The sequence below is a fragment of the Aedes albopictus genome, chromosome 3, assembly GCF_035046485.1.
Source record: "Aedes albopictus strain Foshan chromosome 3, AalbF5, whole genome shotgun sequence".
NCBI classification, from domain to species: Eukaryota; Metazoa; Arthropoda; class Insecta; order Diptera; family Culicidae; genus Aedes; species Aedes albopictus.
Genome location: NC_085138.1, coordinates 104,212,070 through 104,238,598, shown reverse-complemented (window position 1 = coordinate 104,238,598; position 26,529 = coordinate 104,212,070). Strand labels below are relative to the sequence as shown.

General features: G+C 42.5%; 2 protein-coding genes across 2 annotated transcripts in view; both read left to right on the top strand.

Annotated features, from left to right (window-relative positions):
• Positions 1-26,529, top strand: part of LOC134291327 (uncharacterized) — a 422,656-nt gene that overhangs the window by 60,033 nt on the left and 336,094 nt on the right. The window lies entirely within an intron of this gene.
• Positions 7,505-22,395, top strand: LOC109415495 (secretory carrier-associated membrane protein 2). Its single transcript, XM_019689383.3, has 5 exons — positions 7,505-8,000; positions 8,311-8,559; positions 16,236-16,573; positions 16,645-16,900; positions 20,368-22,395. Exons 1-5 carry the CDS (start codon positions 7,944-7,946, stop codon positions 20,530-20,532), a joined length of 1,065 nt encoding a protein of 354 aa, XP_019544928.1. The 5' UTR covers positions 7,505-7,943; the 3' UTR covers positions 20,533-22,395.

The following is a 26,529-nucleotide window of genomic DNA, read 5'->3' as shown; positions in this document are numbered from 1 at the left end:
TTACATGCAGGCCCTGTGCAGGCGTAAACTCGGATGCTGTTGCATGTCGTTGCCGGTGCGCATGGAAATGTATGGAGAAAACGTGGCTTAATTTACAAAACTGCAGATAACTTTTGAAAGAAGAAAAAGACATCTCTAATTTTTTGATATGTATAAATGTCCCAGCTTTCAATTGATAGTAAAATTTTGAAAATCGGTGGTTGCCCTCATGGTGAAAAAAATGTTTTGATATAAAAATCCAAGATGGCGGCCAAAATAAATATGGCCGACCCAACTTTTTATTATTGTAAATAGTAGCTCTATCTTTCCTCTTTTCAACAACAATTCGTTTTGAGGTGGTTGTTGGGGAAACTTTCGAGTTATAACGGTTTAAGTGAGCCACCATTTGACCAAAATCGAGGGGTCTGCAAAAATTGTTGTGGCTCTAACTAACGGGGGGTCCATCAATTTGAGTAACCAAATGCATTTTTCTTACTTTTTAGACGAGGGCTTTCAGAAAATCGACACCTTAAACATTTTTGAAGACAAGGTGTAAATAGGTAAACTGCGAAATTCAATGTAAATTTAATTGCTTGCATTTAACGAACTTGCAGTTAAAACCCTTTGCTCTGATCGAATGTCTACAGTACAGTAGACGTTCGGTTGGTGCAAACGGTGTTTAACTGCAATGCTTTTTAAGTGCAAGTTCGGTAGGTGCAACAAATTTGCAGTTATCGCACCGCCAAATGTCAAAATGGTGCGCCATGTTTGCCCAAATGAACAATCGGATGAAGTTCATGCTCATTTAACGTCAGTTGATGGTTTATTGACTATGTCAGGCGTTGCAGTTATCGGAGTTTAGTTCGCTAAGTGAAACGTAAACATGTTGCAGTTATCGAACGTCTAATGTATTTTTCTTTGCCTAATACATACTCGTACTGACACACTTTTCTATAAAACACGCCATCCCTACCCACCCCCCCTCCACCCAAATGTTGGACGCGATTTATTAATATACCCTTTGAAGGTCCGTGAAGACCGAGGTGAAGACCTAAGCCTAAATGTAAAAATTCACAAAATGTTATATAAAAAGATGAAAAAACTAGGGGTGGGTAATGTCTGAGACATAACCGCAATGTTGACGTAGGACAAAGGCTGGAATGAGGTTCCGACTTTTATATATTAAAATGGGCCCTTTAATTTGAAGTCTTAAATCAGCTGATTTTTCGTGTCATTGTTGCCCGACCTTCGTAAATAAATGCATAACGGATTTATCACATAAAAGGCCTACACAATGTATGCTGGCAAAATTCAATTCGGCGGAGTGATGTGTTGATTAAAGTTGTTACCTATGTGATCCATTTCACTGAACGCATTAATAAGATGTTTATTAGTTAAACCTTCCGTAACTCGCGCGGTTGGCCATCACTTGAGGGTTGAGTATTATTTTATTTTGAAGATATATGTTCAACCGTTATTTGAAAGAATTTTCATCGAAAGGAAAGAATGATTATAATATTGAAAGGCGTTAAGCCATAGCTTCCCAAACATCATATTGCGATCGCAACAATCATTAAAATAACTAAAATTGCCGCTATGAAATGAACAGATGGCGCAACCGTCGCCATGTGTATTTGACACAACTCAATTGCTGTTAACGAAATTTTAGATAATTTTGATTGCAGTTTCATGAAATATTCTAGATTTAACAATACGTTGTATAGTTACGCGAACAACAATTAGAGGCCGGCTATACTGTTGCTAAGTTTTCAGTCTGTCGCTTTTAATTATCCGATTCATAACTCTGGAGGAATAATTTTCACTGGTCCTGAAAAGGACCTTTTAAATAACAGGAGATTTCGGCAAGACAATTGAAAATTATCCGCACTGAATGCTGGAAGCCATCGAAAACTGCCATCGCTTACTGCCGTGGATGAGATACCTGGTTCTATCAGCTAAATAGCCGAGTCATCGCAGGATTGGTGCGCAGCTGCGGATTTGACATCCGTTCCCTTTGACTGATCCAACGAAAATGACGGAAGAAAACAGAGGTCACTGCTTTTATTCCCCTTGATTAGTAGATTAGGCTCCTCCCATTTGGCTGGCTTTCCAGTTTATTTTGTTTGCATGACCCGCCCCGAATGCTCCAGACGCATCAAGCAACTAACCAACCGAGAAATGAGCAAATTTTCATTGAACGGATTGGATAATTTCGATTCACCACCAGCGGGTAACCAAACGATCAAGCGCAAACCGACATTCGGTTCTTCAGATTTGTGCTCTAGAAAATTCTAGGTGTGGCTTCGTCATATATTCACCTTCGAACATTTTCGAAAAATGTTTAAACTTAATTTTATTTAAACAATGTTTCACGCAAAATAGTTCGGATAGAATAATGCGTTGTAAAATTCCGGGTGGAACCATTAGGCCATTAGTGACCGGCTTCATCATTATTGCTGGGCCACCAAGTATTCAATCTTTCACTTCTCAATTGCACCACACTTTTCTCGTTCGATGGAATGAAATTAGCTGATTCACAAACTCTTAAGGAATAATTAACGGTGGTCCTGAACAAGACCGTTTGATTAATTGACGATTTTAGGAACGAAATGGCATGAATTCACCATGTCACGCAATGCGTGTTGGTTTTCTCCGTGCTGAATGATAAACGCCACCGAAAACTGGACCGCCGCTTGCTGCCGAGGATTAGAATAATGACCAGTTTCACTATTGCTGGCAACGATGCTCTGTCTTTTGCTTTTTGGTTGCACTACTACATCTCGATCGATGTTGGAAATTGTCCAATTAACTCTTGAGGAATCATTTTCGATGGTCCTGAAAAGGACCGGTTTGAATAATGGACGATTTTGATGCATTCACCATGCCATGCAATGCGTGTTGGTTTTCGCTGCGGAGTGCGGAGAATGCTGGACGCCGTCGAAAATTGGCCCACCGCCGCTGCCATGGATGCGATTCCAAGTGCTATCATCAGCACGATAGCCGAGAGTAGTCGCTGGGTTGTTGTGCTGCTGCCTTGCTGGAGGTGACATCCACCTCCAACCTCCTTGACTGATCCAACGAAAATGACGAAAGAAAACAGAGAACACTGCTTTTATACCCCTAGATTGGCAGATGAAGCTCCTCCCATTCGGCTGGCTTTTCAGTTAATTTCGTTTGCATGACCCGCCCCTTATGCTCCAGACGCATCAAACGATTAATCAACCGAGAAATGAGAAAATTTCCATTGAACGGATAATGTAACCAAAATATTAGATGATTTAGATCATTTTAATTTGGAAAATGAATTGAAACATTTTCACGCAAAATGGTCCGGATATGATAATGCGTTGCCAAAGTCCGGGTGGAACAATTAGACGTCATAATTGTTGCTGGCTGAGTCACCAAGCATTCAAAATCATTCACTTTTCGGCTGTACTACTTACACTTTTCCCGTTCGTTGGAATGGAATTATTCGATTCACAGCTCTTGAAAAATCATTTTCGATGGTCCTTAAAAGGACCGTTTGGATAATGAATAATTTTAGGAAGAAAATTAAATGAATTCACTATGCCACTATGCGTGTTTGTTTTCTCCGCACTAAATGCTGAACGCCACCGAAAACTGGCCCGCCGCTTGCTGCCGCGCATGCGATTAATGACCGGCTTTGCTTTTGCTGAGAAACGCCGCTCTGTCCTTGCATTGCACTACACCTTTCTCGATCGAGGGTGGAAATTCATCCAATTAACTCTTGAGAAATCTTTTTCGATGGCTCTGAAAAGAACCGTTTGAATAATGGACGATTTTGATGAATTTACAATGCCACGCAATTCGTGTTGGTTTTCTCCGCGCTCAACGCTAGACGCAATCGAAAACTGGCCCGCCGCTTGCTGTTGTGAATGAGATTCCTGGTGCTATCAGTACGATAGCCAAGTGTCGTCGCTGAGTCGATGTGCCGCTGCCCAGCTCGAGGTGTCACCTCGACGGTGGTCGAAATGGAACTGACGATCAGCTCTCGCATGATCGCATTCCTTCCTGCATCGTAGTTGCCCCCACGATGCGCACCAATCAGAGAGCGTTGGTATACTGAACGAGAAAATTTGTCCGCTACCCATATTTATAGATTTCAGCGATTTCAATGTCTTACTTTAAAACAACTTTTCAACTATTTATCAATGATTTTCAGGTTCACCGAATATTACAAATTGAACGCGGGAGTTTCATCTCTCGGATAACGGGATTTGTTTATCATTTCGTTCAGTGGGAAAGGTACTGTGAGCGTTTAAAATCTTTCACTCAAACGTAACGCTCTTGGTTTCATAAATTTTGAAATGACACCGGGTATAGAAAACAGAGACGTAGTCCTACGTCAAAAAACTGTAAAAGAAAATCCCTAATGACCTTAATCATATGTGCCCCTTTCCTGCTAGCTCATGTGCACGCCGCTCATGTATTCGTATGGGCCTTTTCATTTGACGTCTTACACGGAACTACAAATCAACCCAAATTTAAGTTGTTTTGACGCAATCCCGGTCTTCCGTGGAATAACTCAAATTTGCGTCAAACAGCGAAAGTGGTGAGTGAGTAGTTCTCGTTTGAGAGCGGCAAAAAAATTAACCCACTGGTAAGTTATTTTCACCCAACGGAGGCCTCAAATGACGCAAATTTGGGTTAACTCAAGAAAACCCAAATTTGGCTTCTTCCACGGAAGATCAGCGGATGCGTCGGTGCTTCTCTCTTTGTTTTCGACAACATTGCGGTGGGGCGAGGGAGAAAACAACCCAACTTTGAGTTAAAACTAAAAGCAGTTTAGCCAAATTTGAGTTTTTAAAACTTATTTTTTGGGTTTTAATATTTTTCCGTGTAAATCAGCTGATTGTTCGGGCGTTTGACAGTTCTTCTATGAAGATGACACGTTCTTGTTAGCCAAAGTATCTAAATACCAAGGTAAGAGATTCCCGCAAATGTCAATAATGAGACTCACCAACACATCTGCGTTAGTTATGAAAAGTTGGCGTTTTTACACTAAAATGTCATTATTTCAGCAAAGTTTGTGAAGTTTAATTAGTTTGGATGTTTCTAAATGCTGAAAAAATATGTTTAGAACAAATTAAAAATTTTTTGTCATCGATTTTCAAATGGCGATATTTTCTGTTTTATAGCATGGAGGTCATTTTTAATTCAGTGAGATGCAATTAAATAACTGCTTCTATGATGGGAGTGCTTAATTTCTTAAGAAAGTTAGCTAAATAGTGATGCGCCCATACAAATCAGCGCAAATTTCATAACTATTTTTTGCTTTTTTCCTTTTCTCACTAATCCATGAATTTTAGCGGGAATCTCTTACCTTGGGTATTTAGATACTTTGGCACGGATCTGTCACATGAAAAGGCCTATTTCACCATAATGAAACTGTCAAGAATGGTGAATTTCTGCGCTAGAGGTGTTGGGATGTCTCGGAAGTCTAGTCTTTCGAATTTTTCACACCATTTTTTTCCGCTGGAAAGGGTTCATTCAAATCAGGCCAAACATTTCAATAGGTCCTATCTGCATTTGAGAGGCTCTCTTTATTCGCTTTCTCTTTCAATTATTGCAATGTCTTGATAAACTTTTCAACTACTTTTGCAGTACAAATCAAAAGGCGATTGATTTGACCATCGTTCTATGCAAGGAGATAATCATAATTCAAATGAACAGCTGAGATATTAACGAAAGAGAGGGAAACCAAAGAGAGCCTCTCTTCTGCAGATAGGACCTTTAGACATGTTCGGCCTGAAATATTACGTAACGCAATGAGGGGAGGGAGGGGGTCTAGCACTGTGTTACGCTTCATACAAAATTTCAAAATCTTCCATACAAAAGTTGTTACGTGGGAGAGGGAGGGGGTCTAAAATTGTTATATTTTGCGTTACGTAATATTTGAATGAACCCAAATCACACATCACACCTTGCATCACACTCACACAGCTAACCGCGTTCGGTATTTTTTACCGAAATCTCAATTGACTTCTTTAACGGTGTTGAGATAATTCGATATTCTAAATCTGCATGTCAAACTGAGCCGAAATCCAAATTTTCATGAATTTTGGACTCCGGGAACCTATTTAAAAATCAATTTGAAGTTTGTATGGGAGCGATTTGTCGAATCACCCCTCGTCGCTGTTTGTACTGGGCGAAGCTGTCAAATAGTTACCCAGCTGTCAAAAGGTGATTTCAAAAACTCTCTTTGAAATTCATTTTAGGTACCAAAACACAGTTCTAAAAATCTGAAAAAAATCATGACTCAGAAAAAGGTGCTCTTTCGTATAAAATCAAAACAGTTTTCAAAATTTAAAAACCCAATTGCTGAGCTTTTGGTAACGGGTTTTTAACGAAATTCAGTAAAACTCGGTAAACTCCGCTATCTTTTTTGCTGAGCACTTTGTAAACGAGTTAACGAGATCGGCAATTCTTCATTACACCAACGAACCTATAACCTCAAAATGACTGACAATTCTCACGCCATTTTGACCGATGTAACATGAGCACTAGCATGAGCACGAAAAGGACGACAACAAGATCGATAAAGTAGAATATATGATCCTTCTCTTTCGAGCATGTGTGTGGTCTGTCAAAATGACCTGAGAATTATCAAACATTTTCATGGCTTGCTCTGTTGGTGTAATGAAGAATAGGGTCCTAAAATTAAAGACGAAATCTCGCTTATATTGAATAATACTATCAAGCATGATATTTTTATCGGAATTGTACTTTACTCGAACTTGAAAAACAAAGGAATAAGGGTTCATTCACAAATTTCATAACGCCGAAATTGGCCTATCCTGACACCCACCCACCCCTTCGTAACACTATTTATATGGGGAAAAATTTTATTTGTTCGGGCTGTAACACCATGAAGGACACCCACCCACCCCCTCCAGCGTTATGACATTTGTGAACAAGCATTGTCATTATGAGAAAATTCGAAATAAGTAAAATGGTAAATACAGTAACAAATTTTGAAAACGACGTATAATCAATGCTACACCACTGATGATAGGGTGACGACGGGTATTATCGGCATGTTTGTTCTCTTCGTCATGGGGGGTTTTTGTGGGCCGAATTGCCTGAAATTTGGGCTTATAACTCAGCTTGTTTGGGAAGGATTTGAGGCCGATTCTGAAACCAACAGGTTTAAAAAAAAATAAACATGACGAAGAGAACAAAACTGCCGAGAATATGTAAGTTCCCCTACGTCGTTTTCAAAATTTGTTACTGAATAGTTCTACTTTGACACTTGAGGTCAACCTTGTGTGACGGAGCTCGACATTTTTCGCGCTGGGAATTCAAAAATGTGCCTATCTGACATACACGGTGAAAAAAAATTTTTTTTTTGAAACATCAGAGGCGCCAATTGGAAATAGCTTTGGAGATCGATTCGGTTTTTTTTTTACAAGTGAGCACCCCTAATGAGGCGACTTGTCATGACGGAGCCAACAAAAGAGAGCACCAGAGAGAGAGAGTGTGGTGAATATCGTGGCGCAACTGAATCCACAGGAGATTCTGGATGTGACGGACGGACACTGATGTCAAAGTGAAAAATTTTCGTGTCGTCGGCTGCAAACGAAATCTGGAAGTAAAATTGTGGCATGCATTGGACTCTGGAAGCGCAGAAATTGTCGCGGCCGTGTGTGTTATTGCGTGCAGTTCATTGTGCAGTGTAAATCCGTGCCGGAGAACGCGAACTTTGAGTGGAAAAGTGGCGAACAAATTTTCCCTTGTTGACGAAGACGGGAGGATTAGGTGGCCCCAATATAGAGAGGAGGGAGAGAGTGAGTGTGGTGCTGACAGTCGTCCGACGGATAAGTAAAAAAAAATAGGTTCCAGCCACAAAAAGAAGTGTTTTTGATAACGGTGTGCAGTGAGGGCTTCTGCTTGTGAAGTCGGGAAGAAAGTATTACAGAGTAGAGGCATAGTGATTTCCGACAATGTCCGGATTCGACGATAATCCGTTCGGCGAGCCAATAGTGGACAATCCGTTTGCGGTAAGTGTTGTCGTTTTTTTTTGCTGACGAAGTGAGTTTCTTTTCTTTTTCTTTCGTAAAGTGAATCCCCAAAGGGGGAGTGAATCATATTTCACACACTCATACGTCTTGTTCTTGTGAGGAGGGGGCGTCTGACTTTTAGTCGATAGACCTTCCGATTTAGTACGTCCTAGAAAAGTTGCCCATCTGGAAGTGTGCTTTCCTAGGACAATCTCCGCAATACATTATGATACACGTGTACTGATAAGGCTTCTTCTGTTCTGTGTGCATCCTGTTCTCTTTCCGTTTCTTCCCCACCCTCCGTAAAAAGGATCCCTCGATTCAGGCAGCTACCCGCAACAGCACCAATCCCCAACAGACCCTGGACGATTACGATCCTTTCTCGAATGAATCGCAACAACAGCGGACACAGAACAACTTTGGCCAACCAGCTACACTGCAGCCTTCGTCACAAACGGTTCCGGCTTACAGCCCGAGTGCCGCCCAGTACAACAACAATGGAGCGGCCGGAGCGAGCAGTCCAGCGGCGATGACACAGATCTCCACCGCCGAACTGCAGGTAAGTGTCCTGTGGGAAGATGGGTGCCAATATTGTTTGTTGCTTATCTGTTAGGATGTCCCAATTTGAATTTTATGATGGGTTTACCTTCAACTAATAGATTTGTTTTGTATGGCGACAATAGACGACAACAAAAATGTATTCACGTTCTTTCAAGAAATCTACTAAAATTTCCGCACGAATTTTAAGGCCCATATGCCGATGCGGTAGGTGCACGGGTAATCAAACATGACCATGTAGAGTGTGACGCGTTCGATTCCCGCTCGGTCCAAGAATTTTATTAAAGGACATTTCTTTGTCTTCTTTGGGCATAGACGATGTTTGTGCCTGCCACATAATAAACAAAATGCAAACTGGTCATTGGTAAAACAAGCTCTCCGTTAATAACTGTAATGAATATCATCAGGAACTACCGCAGTACCTTCAACTATGCCTGCAACAAGGACAAATGCAACGTAGTCGGTCCTTCGTCATCCCACCCCACTCGACACAGCTGCGACGTAGCGTTCTAATACACGGAGCGTGTCTTTGGAACAACCTTCCGTTAGTTCAGGAGTTACTTCAGGAATTCCTCCACGAGTTCATTCAGATATTCGTCTAGAAGTTTATTCAGCAATTCCTTTTGCAGCGCCTTCCAAAATCCTCCTGGAATTCCTTCGGGGATTTCTCATGGAAATCCTTCGGGAATTGCTAGGTAAAGATATTGCGACCTTATTATCAAATTTGATAGCTTTCAGAGCTTCTAGGAGAACAAAACAAATACTGTATCTAAATCAATACTTGTCCTCCAATGACAATGCCAATGGAGCAATGCGACATGCACTACATGTACTACGGATACGGGTAATTGTTGAGTGTGCAACCGACCACGCGTTGCCCTTAGCAACCTAACTAGATATAAGTTGTGAATATATTAGATCAATCGAAGTAGGCTAAGAAATTTCAAATAAAAATTCTTTCTCTTTTGTCGACGTTCTCACCCAGTAAAGACGTGTTCACGTGAAGCTCTGCCTATTTTATTAGGTTATGAGCCCAGCGCGGAAGAAAAATCTAGTTCGTTCCGAAAAGTAGTGCACGCGGTCGCGGAAATGGGTGAAGAAAAGTTGTGGCTGTTCGACGGAACCAATTTCGGAAACTGGAAATTCCGAATTGAGGTTCTGATGGAGGACAAAAATTTGCTCGACTGTCTGGAGAACGCCATCGAGGACGAGGAGTACGCGGAGGATCTCCCGGAGGACACAGCTGCTGTCAGAGCGGAGAAGAAGAAGAAACTCGACGAGCGCATGGCCAGAGACCGGAAGTGCAAAAATTTGCTAATCCACCGAATAGCAGAGGACCAACTGGATTACGTCAAGGACAAACGGACGGCGAAAGATGCGTGGGACGCCTTGAAAAACGCATTCGAGCGCGTCGGAATCGCCGGGAAGCTGTTCCTGAAGAAGCAGTTCCAGGAGTTGCGGCTAAAAGAAGGCGAAAATGTGAAGGCATACCTGCTGCAGTTCGAGAAAGTGCTCCGAGAAATGAAGGCCGCCGGAGTGAACATCGACGAGGAGGACGTTGTATGCCAGCTTTTGCTTTCGTTGCCGAAATCGTACGATGCGCTAATCACGGTGCTGGAAACCATCCAACCGGACCAGTTGACTCTGGAGTACGTCAAGAAACGGCTGATGGATGAGTCGGCAAAACGTGCGAACCAAACGTGCCACGCGGATGATCACACAGGTGAGTCGGCCTTTGCGGGGAAGAAAAGCGGGTTCAAATGCTTCGAGTGTGGCCGCTTCGGGCACAAGCGTGCGGAATGCCCCGAGTTCCGTCCGGCAAGTGGCAAGGGACACGAGAAAAGCACCAAGTCGACAGCGAAAACGAACCGAAAATTCAAAAGCAGCGGTGCGCACACCACGCGTGAAAATGAAATTTCGTTCGTTGCAATCACGGGCGACGGCGCACTTTCGGCGCCTACTGCGATGTCGAGCGAGCGCATCGAGTGGTTTTTGGATTCGGGTGCGACGGACCACATGGTCCGCGATAAGCTGCTGTTCGAAGAAATGCATCCACTCAAGCGAAAGGTGTCCATTTCGGTGGCCAAGTCAGGACAAGTCATCGTGGCGGAATCTGCCGGCACAATCCGTGTCGATATGGTGATCGATGGCAGAAGGCATCCGTCGGCGGTGAAAAACGTTTTGTACGTGCCCGAGTTACAATGCAATTTGTTCTCTGTGCGTAGGCTCGAAGACATCGGGATGACGGTGAAGATTGCTGGAGGAAAAGTGGCCATCCACAAGGACGGGCACACTGTGTGCGTTGGCCAACGGACAGGTCAACTATACGCCCTCGACATCTATCGTCGTGGTGATGAGGAATCAGCGAGCGCGAGTGCCATGACAACGAACAATGACAGTTTTGAGCTGTGGCATCGAAGGTATGGTCATCTTGGCGGCACGAACCTGAAGAACCTCTGGAAGCATGGGATGATTGAGACGGCAGCGAAGATTCGGGACTGGCCAGATCGATGTTTGTGCGAGGTGTGCTTGGCAGGTAAGCAAACAAGACAACCGTTCGACAGTGCTGTGGAGCGCCGTTCTTCCCGACCGTTGGAGCTTATACACTCCGATGTGTGTGGGCCGTTCACTCCAACCACGTGGAACGGAAAGCGCTATTATGTGTCGTTCATGGACGATTATAGCCACTTCACGACGGTGTATCTGCTCGCATCGAAAGATGAGGTCCAGGAAAAGTTCGAGCAGTACTGTGCACTGGTGACGTCATTCTTCGGCACAAGGGTGTCGAGGCTCCGGTGCGACAACGGCGGGGAGTATATTAGCCAATCGTTCAAGAAATATTGTCGCACTGAAGGAATCCGTATGGAGACAACCGTCCCGTACAGTCCGCAGCAGAACGGGGTAGCGGAACGATTAAATCGCACACTGCTGGATAAATCTCGTTCGATGCTGCAAGACGCTGGCCTACCAAAGTCGATGTGGGGTGAAGCTGTCCTCACTGCCGCTTAAATCCTGAATAGAAGCCCGACGTCTGCTCTGGAAGAAAGAAAAACGCCATATGAAATGTGGTACGATAGAAAACCGAACATAGACAAAATGCGGGTGTTTGGTTCAACTGCTTTCACGTGGGTACCGAAACAAAAGCGTGGCAAATTGGACCCGAGAAGCGAGAAAAACGTCATGATCGGATACACCACAAACGGCTACCGGATTTGGGACCCGAGGAAGAAGGCAATTTTCACATCCCGTGATATCGTTTTCGATGAGACCAAGAAGGTGACGCAGAGGCAAGAACCGGTGAGATTGATGTACGAATCCGACGACGATGATGAACCTGTAGCAGTGAATGAAGTTCCTGAAGCGCACGAGCCGATCGAAAATGATTCTGCTGACGACGAGGAATATCCGACCGGCGCGCTCCCTTCGCAAACAAATAGTGGAGACTGTCCTGCAGAGGCGTCCACGAGGCACAGCGGACGGGAGCGCAGAATCCCCGGTAAGTTTCTTGATTTTATTACTGGCTTTAAAGCAAATACTGGCAGTGGATGTTTCGCAGGTTCCGATAGCAGCTCCGAGACGTCTGACAACGTGGTGATGGCTTTCGCACTGAATGCGGAGGCGTTCGTCGAGGACCTACCGTCAACCATCGACGGTCTGAGGAAGCGGGACGATTGGCGTCACTGGGAGGCCGCCATCAACAGCGAGCTCGAGTCGCTCGAGAAGAACGAAACGTGGGACCTAGTACCGAAACCGGCGGGAAAACACCTTGTGGACTACAAGTGGGTGTTTAAGGTGAAACGAGACGCAGCTGGAAACGTGAATCGCTACAAAGCGCGGCTACAGTCACTATATACACAGTCTGGCGGACTGTCACTTTCGACCGGAGCCAATCGAGCATGACGTCATAGTGTCCACACCGATAAATGCTACACCGTGACGTCATGCTCGATTGGCTCCGGTCGAAAGTGACAGTCCGCCAGACTGTGTATATAGTGACTGTAAGCGCGGCTGGTTGCGAAAGGCTACTCGCAACGGAAGGGGTTTGACTTCGACGAGACGCAGTGGCCAAAATTGCCACTGTCAGGACGCTTCTGGCGGTAGCGAACAAGAAGGGGTACCATATTCACCAGATGGACGTAAGGACCGCCTTCCTCAACGGCATACTGAAGGAGGAGATATACATGCGACTACCTGAGGGCCTCCAGAGCACAAACCCAGGTCTAGTGTGCCGTCTCCGAAAAGCGTTGTACGGCCTTAAGCAGGCCCCGAGGAGCTGGAATGATCGATTCCATTCGTTCGTGACGAACCTAGGGTTCAAGCGGTCGAATGTAGACAGTTGCCTGTACCATTTGAAGTCGAATGGATCCGTCGTCTACCTGCTACTGTACGTGGACGACATCGTCATTGTTTCGGACCGGATGGAGCTGGTGGACCGCATCAAACACCAACTATCACACCAGTTTGAGATGTCCGATATGGGGGAGCTAAAACTCTTCCTTGGTTTGAAAGTGGATCGAGATTTGAGCGGAGGAAGCATGAAAATAAGCCAGCCCAAATATATCGCTGACCTCCTACAGAGATTCGGCATGGTCGACTGCAAGCCGGTAGCGACCCCGATGGAACCGAACCTGAAATTGGAAAAGAAGAAGCAAGAAGAAGGATTAACTACGAAGCCGTACAGGGAGCTCATCGGATGTTTGACGTACCTGGCACTGGCATCAAGACCGGACATCAGTGCTGCGGTGAGTTTCTTCAGCAAATTCCAGGCCGCACCAACCGATCTCCACTGGTGCCAGCTGAAGCGCATACTGCGATACCTAAAGGGGACCATGCATCTTGGTCTGGTTTACAACCAACGTGGAGAAAGTGAGCCGCTAATTGGATACGCCGATGCCGACTGGGGCAACGACCAAGATGACCGCCGATCAATATCCGGCAACGTTTTCCAAGTTTATGGAGCTACTGTCTCGTGGATGACTCGAAAGCAAGCAACAGTATCACTTTCATCAACAGAGGCCGAGTACATGTCTTTGAGTCAAGCTGCCTGTGATGCGATTTGGCTCAAGAATCTGCTTGACGAACTTGGAGTTGCTCTACATCGCCCGATTCCGTTATTCGAAGACAATCAATCTTGTATCCGCATCGCTGAGGAACCAAGGGAGCACAAGCGGATGAAGCACATTGACATCCGGTACAACTTTATCCGAGAGAAGATCCAGGACGGCGTTTTTAAGATCATCTATAAGCCAACATCCGAGCAAGTTGCGGACATCTTTACCAAAGGATTGGCACGAGGATCGTTCGAACGGCTGCGGAACAAGCTGGGGCTCTTCGGTTGAGCGGAGGTGTTGAGTGTGCAACCGACCACGCGTTGCCCTTAGCAACCTAACTAGATATAAGTTGTGAATATATTAGATCAATCGAAGTAGGCTAAGAAATTTCAAATAAAAATTCTTTCTCTTTTGTCGACGTTCTCACCCAGTAAAGACGTGTTCACGTGTAGCTCTGCCTATTTTATTAGTAATGTCACAGTATAGTTCTAATAACTGGTCGAAGTGATAGACACGAGCAGCAATAAAACATGGATACCGTCAATCCCCGTTGGTTTTACCGCATCTAATCTGATCACTTTTTAATTTGGCCCCCGCTAATCTGCTCACCGTTTAAATGTCATTCTGCTCATGCAACGGAGTGAAACGGAACACAGAATCAAAACAAAACAGCAAACCAAGGTTACCATCAGTGTGTTTTTCGATGCCCATAGGGTTACTAGAAGTTCAAGTTAACTCTAGTAAGATGTTGGGGTGAACATGGTGAATATGACCCAGAAAGGCACGTTGGGACAACATAGGAGGGTTGAAAATAAATCCCGTTTATTTACATGAGGTGTCGTTCAAACCAAAGGAGTTAGACGGTAGGTATTAACACTGGCAGTTATTAGCTGAGTTAAGCTGTCTTTGTCAATTGACTATTTTACAAGTAGTAAAAAGAAAATCTAGTTAAGTACTGTTCCTTTAACTTTAACTCGAAGAATTTGCATGCTTTGACAGATACGTATTTCGAATTCAGTGTCTCGTACTTGACACCAGTTAAGGCCAAACATTTCAATAGGTCCTATCTGCATTTGAGAGGCTCTCTTTGTTCATTTTCTCTTTCAATTATTGCAATTTAATGGTACACTTTTCAACTATTTTTGCAGTACAAATCAAAAGATGATTGTTTTGATCATCGTTCAATGCATGCAAGGAGACAATCATAATACAAATAAACAGCTGAGATATTAATCGGAGATGAACCAGCCTCGGGCTGAAAGTCTCGATAATAAAGACAAAAAAATGAAACATTAACAAAAGAGAGGGAAACCAAAGAGAGCCTCTCTTCTGCAGATAGGACCTCTAGACATGTCTGGCCTGTAATTATGTAAAGTTAATCGGAAGTTAACATACATGAATAATAATTTATTTAAAACTGTAAAGTCGTAGGCAAAAAGAGCTCCATCCACGCGATTTCATGAGTTGTCGCCATACAAAACTTTGTTGTTATACGTATTGCTAACAATAATCACTAGTAAACATTGGGACACCCTAACGTCCCCTGTTGCAATCCATTCACGCGTATATAACACCTCTGTGCTTTCTCTCTTCCTCCGTCCCCTTTGGGGTGGGGTATATTGGATACATGATTCTTCCCACGCTAAAAACCAAAACATTACTGCCACGGACCATGCGTCACCACCGCCTGCTTGGGTGCACTCTATGCGTGTGTGTATGTATGCGCGATGTCGCCTCCATCGTCCCATCGTCTATTGTGATTATGCGTTCACCTGTTTCCAATGGCACACTATACTATGATTGGGCGCGTCGTCCAAAACAGGAACTGAGGGTATGAATGGCTTTTTCTGAGCATAGGAGTGTAGCTTTTTAATTGAGCTTTTTTCGTTCGCTTTTCGTTTTATGTATTCTCGTGTGCGCATTTCTGTTTGTGTGCCTATAGCTAGATTGTCGCTTATCAGCTGGTGCAACGACAATTACTGTGTCGATTGTATACCTATAGCTACTTACGTAGTAGCACTCCACTGAGACCGTTGTTGATAGCCGAAAACACATCGCCCTTGTTAATTAGCTTAGGTCACCTAATTTAGCTTTATGAATTTTCTGATTTCAGCGGTTGTTCTAGATCAATCGAGCTAGAATAGATTTGAATTTTATGAAGATGATTCAATAGGTCATGCATATTGGTTTAGTTTTTTTCCTCCTATATTAAGACAAGTAAACTATTATATATTCGATATTGAAGCGATCATAAAGTTGAAGTTGAAAATGAAGAACACTAGACTTATAACTAGAATTTCTAAAAGACTTCAAATGTTATGGTATCTGAGTGTGATGCATCCTTTTTATTAGCTAACGAATGTGTTGATGTTTAAGGTTTCTTGGAAATTCTTTGAAAAAGTTCAAAATAAATTAATATTGTGACATTTAACTGACTCTTGTTTAAACAAATGCATGTTGCTTTATATACGATTTTCATCATACCGCAGCGATACACTGATGTTATTTCATTCTTTAAGTATGATTACTTCATATTTGTTGCGTTTGTTGTTATTGCATATCTTATTAAATATATATTTATAAAAACAAAATTAATCATCGAATTCCTTTCCACCAAAAACAACAGCGACGCCAAGATGAGCTGGAGAAGAAGGCCCAGGAGCTGGAGCGCCGCGAGGCCGAACTGATGAACAGTGCCAACGCCAGTCGGCCGAACAATTGGCCTCCGCTGCCGTCGTTCTGTCCGGTGCAGCCGTGCTTCTACCACGACATCAACATCGACATTCCGACCGAGTTCCAGAAGATCGTCCAGAATCTGTACTACCTGTGGATGTTCTACGCTCTGGTCATGGCGGTCAACATCCTCGGCGGGTTGGTGTTGCTGATCCATGACGGCGAATTCCGCACGTTCGGATTGGGCATCTTCTACGCGGTGCTCTTCACACCGGCTTCGTTCCTGTGTTGGTCAGTTTTTGTTTTTTGAAAAGCGAAAGCAAATGTTTCGAAAATGACGAATTTGTCTTTCTGTTCCACAGGTACCGCCCGGCGTACAAAGCGTTTAAGAACGATTCCAGCTTCAACTTTATGATGTTTTTCTTCATATTCTTCTTTCAAACGTTGGTCACCATCATCCAGACGATTGGGTTCCCTGGATCGGGCACGTGCGGTGTCATTACGGCCATTTCGCAGTTTAGCGCCGGGGGAATTGGCATTTTGGTCGGTATCTTCATATTGGCCATCGCGTTTGGGTATGGGTCGTGCGCTGCTGGCAACGTCTTCATGCTGAGCAAGGTAAGGATGGGATTAAGTAGTGCTATCGAACCACCAATGGTATTCTCTCAGTTTTTTTTTTGTGATTTATTGGTTTTTCCCGTAAATTTTTAGGAATTGCTTTCGGCATTTTTCCCGGAATCCCTTCAATTTTTATCGGGAATCCTTGCGTGGTTCGTCATTCCAAAGTTTCCTATAGGGTTTTTTCCTGACTTAATCGATTTCTCCCGGAAATAATTAGGGATTTCTTCCATGACTCTTTTAGGGATTATTCCAGGAACTACTTCAGGATTCTTCCTGGGTTTTCTCACAGGATTCCTTTTAGGTATTTCTCTTGGGCTTCCTTCAGAAATTCCTTCCGATATTTCTTCATTGATTTTTCACGGTTTGGTTTAAAGATTCTTCCCGAGATTCATCCAGGGTTTTTTTTTCAAGGATTTTTTCCTTGATTTTTTCAACAATTTCTTCCGGATTTGTTTCTAAGATTCCTTCATTATTTTTTCCGCGATTTCCTTATTCATTCCTCCCGGTGTTCCATCAGAGTTTGTCCACAAATTAATCCAGAGATTTCATCAGAGATTCCTCCAGGATTCTTCCTGAGTTTTCTCCCGGCATTCGTTTAGGTATTTCTCCCGAGATTCCTTCAGAGAATTCCTCCGGACTTGCTTTAGGAACTCCTTTTAAAATTCCCTCAAAGATACCTCCTGGGATTTCGTCATTTATTTTCATCGAGTTTCTATTAGCGATTTCTCCCAAGATGCATTTAGGGATTCTTTCAAGGATTCTTTCGGGACTCTTTCTTCGGCATTTTTTCATGCATTCTTCCCAAGATTCATCTATGAATTATTCCTGAATATTTTCAAGGACTCCTTCAGAGATATCTTCCGGGATTTCTTCACTAATTTGTCATATGATTCCTTTGATGTTTTTTTCCGAGATTTCTTCAGAAATGTCTCCTGAGTTTTCGACTAGAATTCTATTAGGGATTCTTCCTTGGATTTTTTTCAGAGATTTTCCCAGGGATTTCTTCATCGATTGCTCACAAGATTGTTTTGTGTACTTCTTTCGATTTTGATTATGAATTTCTGGGATTTCTTCAATAATTCCTTCAATGAATTGATCAATTTTTTTTTCAAATAATTATTTGTTTATTGATTCTTCCCGGCATTTTATTCCGGGATTCCTTCTGGAGTTATTCTCGATACTGTACAAAGGACCTGCATCAGGGACATTCTCCAGGATTCTTTCATTTCTGGATTTTCTTCCGGGATTTCTTTATGAATTTCTCTAGGGATTCTTTCAGAAATTCCTTTTGAAATTTCCTAATTGATTTTCCCAGATTCCCTTTTAAAATTTCTGCAGAGATTTTTTCAAGAATGCTTACCGGGATTCAGTGGCGATTCCCTAACCTCAAATCTACCTGTGCACCAAGTATAATTTGTTTAACAAATTTGCTTGTAATGGAATAGCTGCTTTCGCTCATTTCTATTTCGCTTTTGATCATAAATTCCCTGCAATTGCAAGTTTTAGGGTCGGTGCACAGGTAAAAAGTGAGGTTACGCGACGCCACTGTCGGGATTCCTTTTTTTTACCGGTATTCCTTGTGAGATTCCTGTATTGATTTGCCTCTGGATATGTTTTAGCATCTAGGTATTTGTTTTGTCAAAAAAATAGCAGTAAGATAAAACTCACGAATAAAAAGAAATGAACAAAAAGGGTCCGGACCCCGAGCCAGATGACATCGAAGGATGGATTGGGAAGTTTAGGGAACGCACAAAACGAGCAGACAAATTTGTAGAAAAATATTGTAAATGAACTGTTGAATTGTAACTGTTACTATCTGAAATATAATTGACACAAATGCACCATTGTGGTGTAAAGTGTCGTTAATAAACCAAAAAAAAAGGGGGTACTCCTTCCATAACTTATTTAACGATTCCTATGGCGATTCTTCCCGGATACTTTCAGTGATTCTTTCAAAAATGTCTCTCGTGGTCAATCATTGATTCTTCTCGGGCTTCCTTTAGGGAATCATTCCAGAATTCCACTCAGATTCCTCAAATAATTCCATCTGGGATCCTTTCAGGGATTCCACCCAGAATTCTTTTAGAGATTTCTCATAGGACTTCTTCAGAGACTCCTTGTAGAATCCTGTCTCGAAATTTCTTACAGGAATTCCTTCAATGATTTCTTGAGGGATTTATCCTGGGATTCATTCAGTGGTTTCTTCAGAATTCTTACAGAGATCTCTCCCCGTGTTTTTTTCAGGGACTCTTCAAAGATATTCAAAAAGGGCTGCTTTTGAGTTTTAAGCATTACTACCATTACTTTTTAAAGGAATTCTTCCGGGGATTTCTCCCAGTTTTGTGGATTGCTTCCGAAATTCCTACAAGATTTTTTTTCCCAAAAATTCCTTCATTCCTTCCTTCAGGATTCTTTCAGTGATTGACACTTTCAGGGATTCTTTAAGGAGTCTTTCCTGGATTGTTTTATGGATTTCTCTAAGGATTCTTTTGTTTGAGGATTACTTCCGCCATTCTTTCAGGTATTCCTCCTGGTATTTATTTAGGGACTTTTTCAGAGAGTCCTTCATTGATTCCACAGCAGTTTGTTTCTGGGATTTCTTCCGGGATTGTTTCAGGGAATTCTTCTGAGATTCTCTTAATGATTTCTCCAAGAATCCGTTCGGCATTCTTTCATGGATTCCTATCGGAATCCTTTTGAAGGTTTTTCCAGAAGTTCTTTCCGGGATTCTCAGGAGATTCTTTAAGAGATTGATCCAGGGATTTGTGCTGGGATTCCTCCAAGATTCTTTCAGGATTTTTCAGGAATTCCTTCCGTGTACAATCCTGAGATCCCTCGCGGAGATCCTTCCGGGAATCTCCGGGAATTTCACCCGGGATTTCTCCCGCGGTTTCTTCTACTAAGATTTGTCTCGGGATTTCTACTGATAATTCGAAATATACGAAGAGATCCTAGACCAACTCAAATCGAACCCAGACACTCTTAGCATAGTATTACTGAATGAAACAGTTTGAATTTGATCAAATAAGCGTGGGAGCGTAAGAGAAAAATAAAATAAATTATGAAGATAGCAGTCGAAACGTAACCTCTGTTTTCTATTATTTTTTCAGTAGTTATCATCTTCTTTACTCGTTTATATCGAAGACTACTTTACCAAGAAGACATGAAACTCTGTTGTTTTCCCACATAAACGGCAAGCGTCACTGACGACACCGCCGCCTGTTGAACTAAGGTGGTACCTTTGTATGAAAGTTTAAGAGTGTATTAGTGCGAGTATGCAAATTTACTCACACTATCATGAATAGTTCCACCTTCATCCGTGGGGGCGTTGCTAACAGTGACTCCCGATTGTCAGCAGTGCTGCAAGTCTTGTTGATAAAGTGGTCTTCGTTTATATAGATCAGAATCGCGACTACTGAATTAGAAACGCAACAATTAACACAAAATTCTTGCTTCTTTCGCAGATTCACGCCATCTACCGCAGTGGTTCCGAGACAAATCGAATCACGATGGACAAAGCCCGCCAGGAGTTCCAGTCTGGCTTCTTCGGGAACCAAATCGTGCGGGATGCGGCGGCCGGAGCGGCGCGGGCTACCGTGCAATCGCAGTTCAACCAGAACAGGTACTGAAATTCAATCCCAAATACAAAACAAGCAAACAAACACTACAGAAAACCATACAAACTATTACTACTACTATTATTATATTTACGAAGCATTACCCACTTTCGAGTTTACTGTTTATTTATATTTAAACCCTATTACATACTGACGTGTAGTTATGACCCAGAGCGGCTGTTGACCCGGTTCCCTACGGCCGTCCTCACTACTTGAACCCTTCTTCCCGTTAATTCTTCGTTCGTTCAATAGTGCTCCCGTTTCCTCTGTCCGCTTTAAAGTACCTCATAACCTACTTACTTCACACTTTTTTTTACTATTTGAAAATTGTCTGAACGAAAGTAGTTTTTGTTTCTTGTTTTGCTCCATGTAGTGTGGGACCCATTTTGGGGACCCACCTAAGCTTTATCGATTAAGTATGGTCTGTTCCAATTTGAGATTCGATTTATCACGCTTGAGTTTTCTCTTTTGTGTTTAAATGACCACTCGACACGATAAATCATAATCATTGAATAAGGAAGAAAAATGTTAGACTTTAGGAAGTATAGAAAGCAGGGTGAAGTTAATAAAATTGTGAGAACAAAAACATTCAATAAATTCCCCCTAAATTAAACCTTTATCACTTTAAATGGTTAAGCTATTAACTGCTAAGCATAAATCAAAAAAACAAAACCAACACACTTCAGTGATCATTCAAAATGATTAGACTTAACTTTTAAACTTACCACACAGAGACTAAAATCCTTCTTGCGCGAGATATGGTATGCGACGCGAACGACCTCGGTAGCGATGGCTCAAGCTTTTTCAAATAACGCCGTTTGGCATAACACGAAGATTAGTATAAAACAGGAATATGTACCTATGAGTGTTATGTTCAATGGTGTTTGGCCCAGCGCGATAGAGCCTCAACTAGAGCTGAGTGTGAATCACATAAAAACGTAGAATTTTTGTTTGTCATGAGTTGCGGAATTACACCTAATAAGGCTGACACAAATTTCGATTTTCTCTTATGTCACCGCCCCCTCGGAAAATTTTGGTCGATATTCAACATTTTGAGGGGGGACAACAATAAATTATTCAAGAAATTCTAAAATTTCAAGGTGAAATTAGAGTTGCACAGAAATTTTTTTAACAAATCCGATGAGTTTATAGATTTTGCCAAATTGTTTGGGTATTTCTTCGTCACATACATTTATTATTTATTGTCCTCCCCCTTAGCGAGCCAACGAGTATTGTGACATAAGAAGAAAATGAGATTTGTTCCGGCCTAATAATGGAATTAATGATAACTAAAACACGCTCTAAAACTGAAGGTCGTTTTTGGTCATCTTTTTCAATTACCTAGCTGTTAGTAGAAACGAAAAAAAAAAAAGAATTCGTTTCACATGCCCTTTGGCCGGCGGAAGGAAGCGAATAATGATTTAGTGAGAAAAGAAAGCGTATGCATCAACTCAATTAATATTAGATTAGAACACATACTAACATCGCGTCAGTATAGTGTCCAGTTGTTTTGTTTTCGTATGTTACGTTAAAGGTAAACTGACTGACTTTCATTCGTGTCAGTTTTTGTCTTATACAAAAAAAAAGATTTATTTTTCTACTGAAAAGGGGTACAAAGTGGGCACACCCATACTTAAGCTTGCGGAGGCAAGTTTGTTGCGGCTTACAAAATAGCTCGATTGACTGGTGAGAATTGAGAATTCCATTTATTTTCCTTCTGTTAGAATGATTCGCGCGTCTAGATTTTTTTTATATGTTTGGCAATGGCATTTTTTTTTCTCGCGGATAGTGACAGAAACAGCACGGTCCATACCCAAATGTAACAAACTACACATACATTAATAAATGTCAAGAGAAAGTCTATTTAAATCAGAACCGACGAAATTGTTTGATTTTATTTCCAAGTGTTATCACATTTCTTCTTTTGTAGCGATCTTTTCCTTTTTAGACTTCGTTCAGCAGTTGATTTTTTTCTTAGGTTTATTTTACTTAAATTTGCTTTGTTTCTTTCCGCTCCCTTCCATTTACTTTGTCTAGCTCAAGCATGATAGCACTGTTCTCTTTTGAAAGTTATCAGATAAATATTCATCAAAATTATAACCATTTTCGATTGATTGATTGATTTGTCTTTATTAGAGAGACTATAACCATTTTCGAAAATTGTTTGAAAGAACCTTGTAATAATGGCTTCATTGTCGCAGAGAGCTTCGAGTGCTGCCGTGATAGTTGACAAGAACGCTCCAATCGCAATCAAGCTTTGCAGATGACCTTTATTTTGATTGAATTGTCCTTACTTCACTATTTTGCCACAAAAGACATCCATAAGCCAAAAGTGTGCGAACAATATATGTTATCGGGTGACGTTGTGTATTATCGGCATGTTTGTTCTCTTCGTCAGGGGAGTGTTTTTGTCGGCCAATTCCATCTAAACTTGATCGTATCATTCAGCTTGATTGGGAACAATGCGAGGCCAACTTTGAGTTCAAATTGGTTTCAAAACACTCCCCATGCCGAAGAGCACAAAACTGCTAAAAGGTAGGTTCCCCTATTTGGGTTTTGTATCCTAAGTAGTGTCAATAATTCCCTGGCACTACCCCATGCAAGCTTTCTGCGCTCCACGCTTTCTTGTACCACCAACCGGATGGTTAGCAAATATCAACTTTGCAGGGTTGTTGTCCGGCATTCTTGAAGCATGCCCTGTCCACTGAATCCGTCCAGCTTTGGTCATTTTCAGGATATTGGGTTCACCATACAGTGCAGCGAGCTCGTGGTTCATCCTTCGCTGCCACACACCGTTGTCCTGTACGGCGCCGTAGATCAACCTAAACACGCATCGCTCGAAAACTCCGAGTGCTTGCAGTTCCTCCTCGAGCACGGTCCATGTCTTATTTGTCTTATTGGCATCCTGTATGTGACACATTTTGTGCGGGGGTGAAACTTTTTTCTTCTGGAACTTGTATTAGGCACAACTTCAACTGATGATGCGCCTACGCATTTCACGGCTCACGTTATTGACAGCCGTTAGCAAGGATCCGAGATCAATTCTTCTACCACCTCAAAATCATCCTTGTGTATAGCTACTGCTAAGGCTTGTTCTGTCACACTCAGTCTCACCTAATCAGCATATACTTTATTTCAGCCGCATTCACAACAAGTCCTATCTTTACTGCTTCACGTTTCAGGTGGGTTTACGTACAGTTCTGCCATCGTTCCAAATGTTCTAGTTATAATATCCATGTTATCCGCAGAACAGACAAATTGACCAGATTTCGTGAAAATTTTGCCCAGGATGTTGAGCCCGGCTCGTCGCATAACACCTTCCAGAGCGATGTTGAGTAGTAGGCAGGAGAGTCCATTACCTTGTCGCAGTCTCCGTCGAGATTCGAATGCACTGCATAGTTCACCTGAAATCCTTACGCTGTTCTGCACACCGTCCATCGTTGCTCTTATCAGTCTGGTAAGCTTCCCGGGAAGGCTGTTTCCGTCCATGATTTTTTATAGCTCAGTGCGGTTGGTACTGCCGTATGCCGCCTTGAAGTCGATGAACAGGTGATGCGTTGGGACCTGGTATTCACGGTATTTCTGTAGGATTTGCCATACGGTGAAGATCTGGTCCGTTGTCGACTGGCCATCGATGAAACCGGCATGGTAACTCATTTACATTAAGTTAATCATTTTATGGCTTTATCGGTCATTTTCTACTCAGAGTGTAAGTGAGTAAAGATCAAAGTGGATAATGAAATGATAGATATTATAGTATTCGCTAAGTTGCGAACAAGTGTGAAAATTCATAGAAGGTGAAATTAGGCATGAAGGCTATGTATTGAGCGAATACATCGAATACGTGAAACTTTTGCCGTACGACCTATACTATTAAACAGATCGGCTTGGTTGGTAGTTCATACCACCATACCAAGACTTAGAGTTACTGGAAGGAAGAGTGGCGTCAATGTCAAAATCGGAACAGCGCTCATCTGTCAAACCCATACAAATTCCCGTTCCAAACGAGAAGGAGATCTGTCAAAATTGGAACATGGACGCCACTCCCCAACTAACATTTTCAGCGCTGTAAGCTTCAGTCATTTGCTTTCTGTTGTGTAACCATCGAGTAGAAGCAGTCAACGCTGAATAAAAGGAAAGCTAGTCAAATATAAAGCATAAGCTAATACATGACTGCAAAACAAGCACCATCCAGCTACCAAACTCGGTTTTCAGAAATCCATTGCTTGTCACTGGGGCTGCCTTTACTCCACTCTATTCCAACTCCGGGAGATTTCCCGGAAGATGTGAAAACTTGAACACATCGAATAGGAGTCCCCACTAACAAAACAGCTGCTACTATACAGTACAATTCGTTATACTGACAAATCCCCAAACCAGCAGCGCTTTAAAGGCCGTTATGCGATTTCATTACGGCTAGAATCTGTAATAAATAAACTGTTGGTTTACCAACACGGCTTGTCGGATGTAAACATTATTGTCAAAACAAACTTTAAGCGGGATATATAGCTACTACACAAATTCTTTACAGCTATCCATCTCTGTGCTGTGAAACTATTTGGGTTGCTTTCATTGCACTTTAATTCAATGCCGGAAGATTCTCCGGAAGATGTGCAAATCGAGTAAGAGTCCCAGCCACTACAACAGCTGCTTTTATACAGTACGTTTTGTAATGTTGCCAAAACACAAAACAGCAGCGCTTCGTAGCCGTTTAAAGAACACTCTTTCAGTTAGAAGCTGTGAAGAAGAATCTGTTGGCGCAATCACACAGCTTGTTCAATGTAAACATGATTGCGTTTGACGTTTCACAAGCTTTTGCAGCAAGATGAAGTTGGGTAAGGTTTCTTGTGGCACAATTATGAAGCCTTGTCTGGAGTAAAACAAAACGGGCTATTTTCTATTATAACTGGAATTCTTTGAATTATTGAAATTTATATTTGTGAACCACCCTAAACTTTCTAAACTCTTCTAGACTTACTCTTTTATGCTTTAAACAATACCCTAACCAGTAATATATCGCCTTTTGAACTGAGCGGCCGCAATATCGAGTACAGATCCGAAAGTCTATCGATAGATCCTCTTACAATTCTGTAGACAGGATCGATTTTGTTACGGTATCGCGGTATAGCGTCTAAGAATGCGTGTCTAAGTTAATCGCGAGCGCGAAAAGCAGTTTCGGAATCGGTGAAACTTTCGGTGTGATGAGCGAAGCCGAAAGGGGTTTAGAAGAAATTTCTAAAAGTGTGGCAGAAAGCGTTGTTGGCGTGCCTACTAGCCTGGAGGAAGCTGGGGGCAGCACATCGGGCCAGTTAAATTTGCCACGGTTAGCTGAAAGTGGTGTTAAAGAAGAATCCGATTCTGAAAGTGAGCTATTTCGTTCTCCAACCGGTGCGCGTCGTCTCAGTTTTGAAGCGCTTTCGTCCAAAGATCCACGCTATAAGAAGCGGACAACGATGGACGACGCCGCGATGAAACAATTGATCGCTGCCTTGACTGGTATTGCCCAGGGTAACACACAGCGGCGTTTCGATGTACGAGATGTGAAAGATCTGGTTGTGCAGTTTGATCCAGATATACCCACAACGCCTACCGCGGAACAATGGATTGACTCTATTGTAAAGGCTGCGGCACTATACCAGGGGAACGACGAGTGGAAGCTGCAATGTGGCATTCTGAACCTAAATGGCGCGGCCAAGCTTTGGTTCAGCGGAGTCACGGTGAATACGTGGAACGATTTTAAAACAGCATTAATTCGAGATTTCCCTACGTCTGTTGATGCCGTCGGTATTCATCAAGCCATGATCAACCGAAAAAAGCTGCCGCAAGAGAGCATTGAGACGTACTTCTACAGCCACGTAGCTCTTGGCAGGAAAGGCAAATTGCCTGATGAAGCAATCATCAAGTATATAGTGTTGGGGCTAGAGGGCAGATACGGTACTATTACTCAAGCGAGTGCCCTGCCGGATTTACTCAAGCAGCTGAAATGGTTAGGAGAAGTGCGTGAGCTGA

What these genes read in the sequence shown, in the direction of transcription:
- LOC109415495 (XM_019689383.3), top strand. Translation starts at nt 7,944, where the DNA reads ATGTCCGGATTCGACGATAATCCGTTCGGCGAGCCAATAGTGGACAAT. An exon ending in TCTCCACCGCCGAACTGCAG is followed by an intron (nt 8,560 to 16,235) that starts GTAAGTGTCCTG and finishes CAAAAACAACAG; the next exon opens with CGACGCCAAGATGAGCTGGA. An exon ending in ACGTCTTCATGCTGAGCAAG is followed by an intron (nt 16,901 to 20,367) that starts GTAAGGATGGGA and finishes CTTCTTTCGCAG; the next exon opens with ATTCACGCCATCTACCGCAG.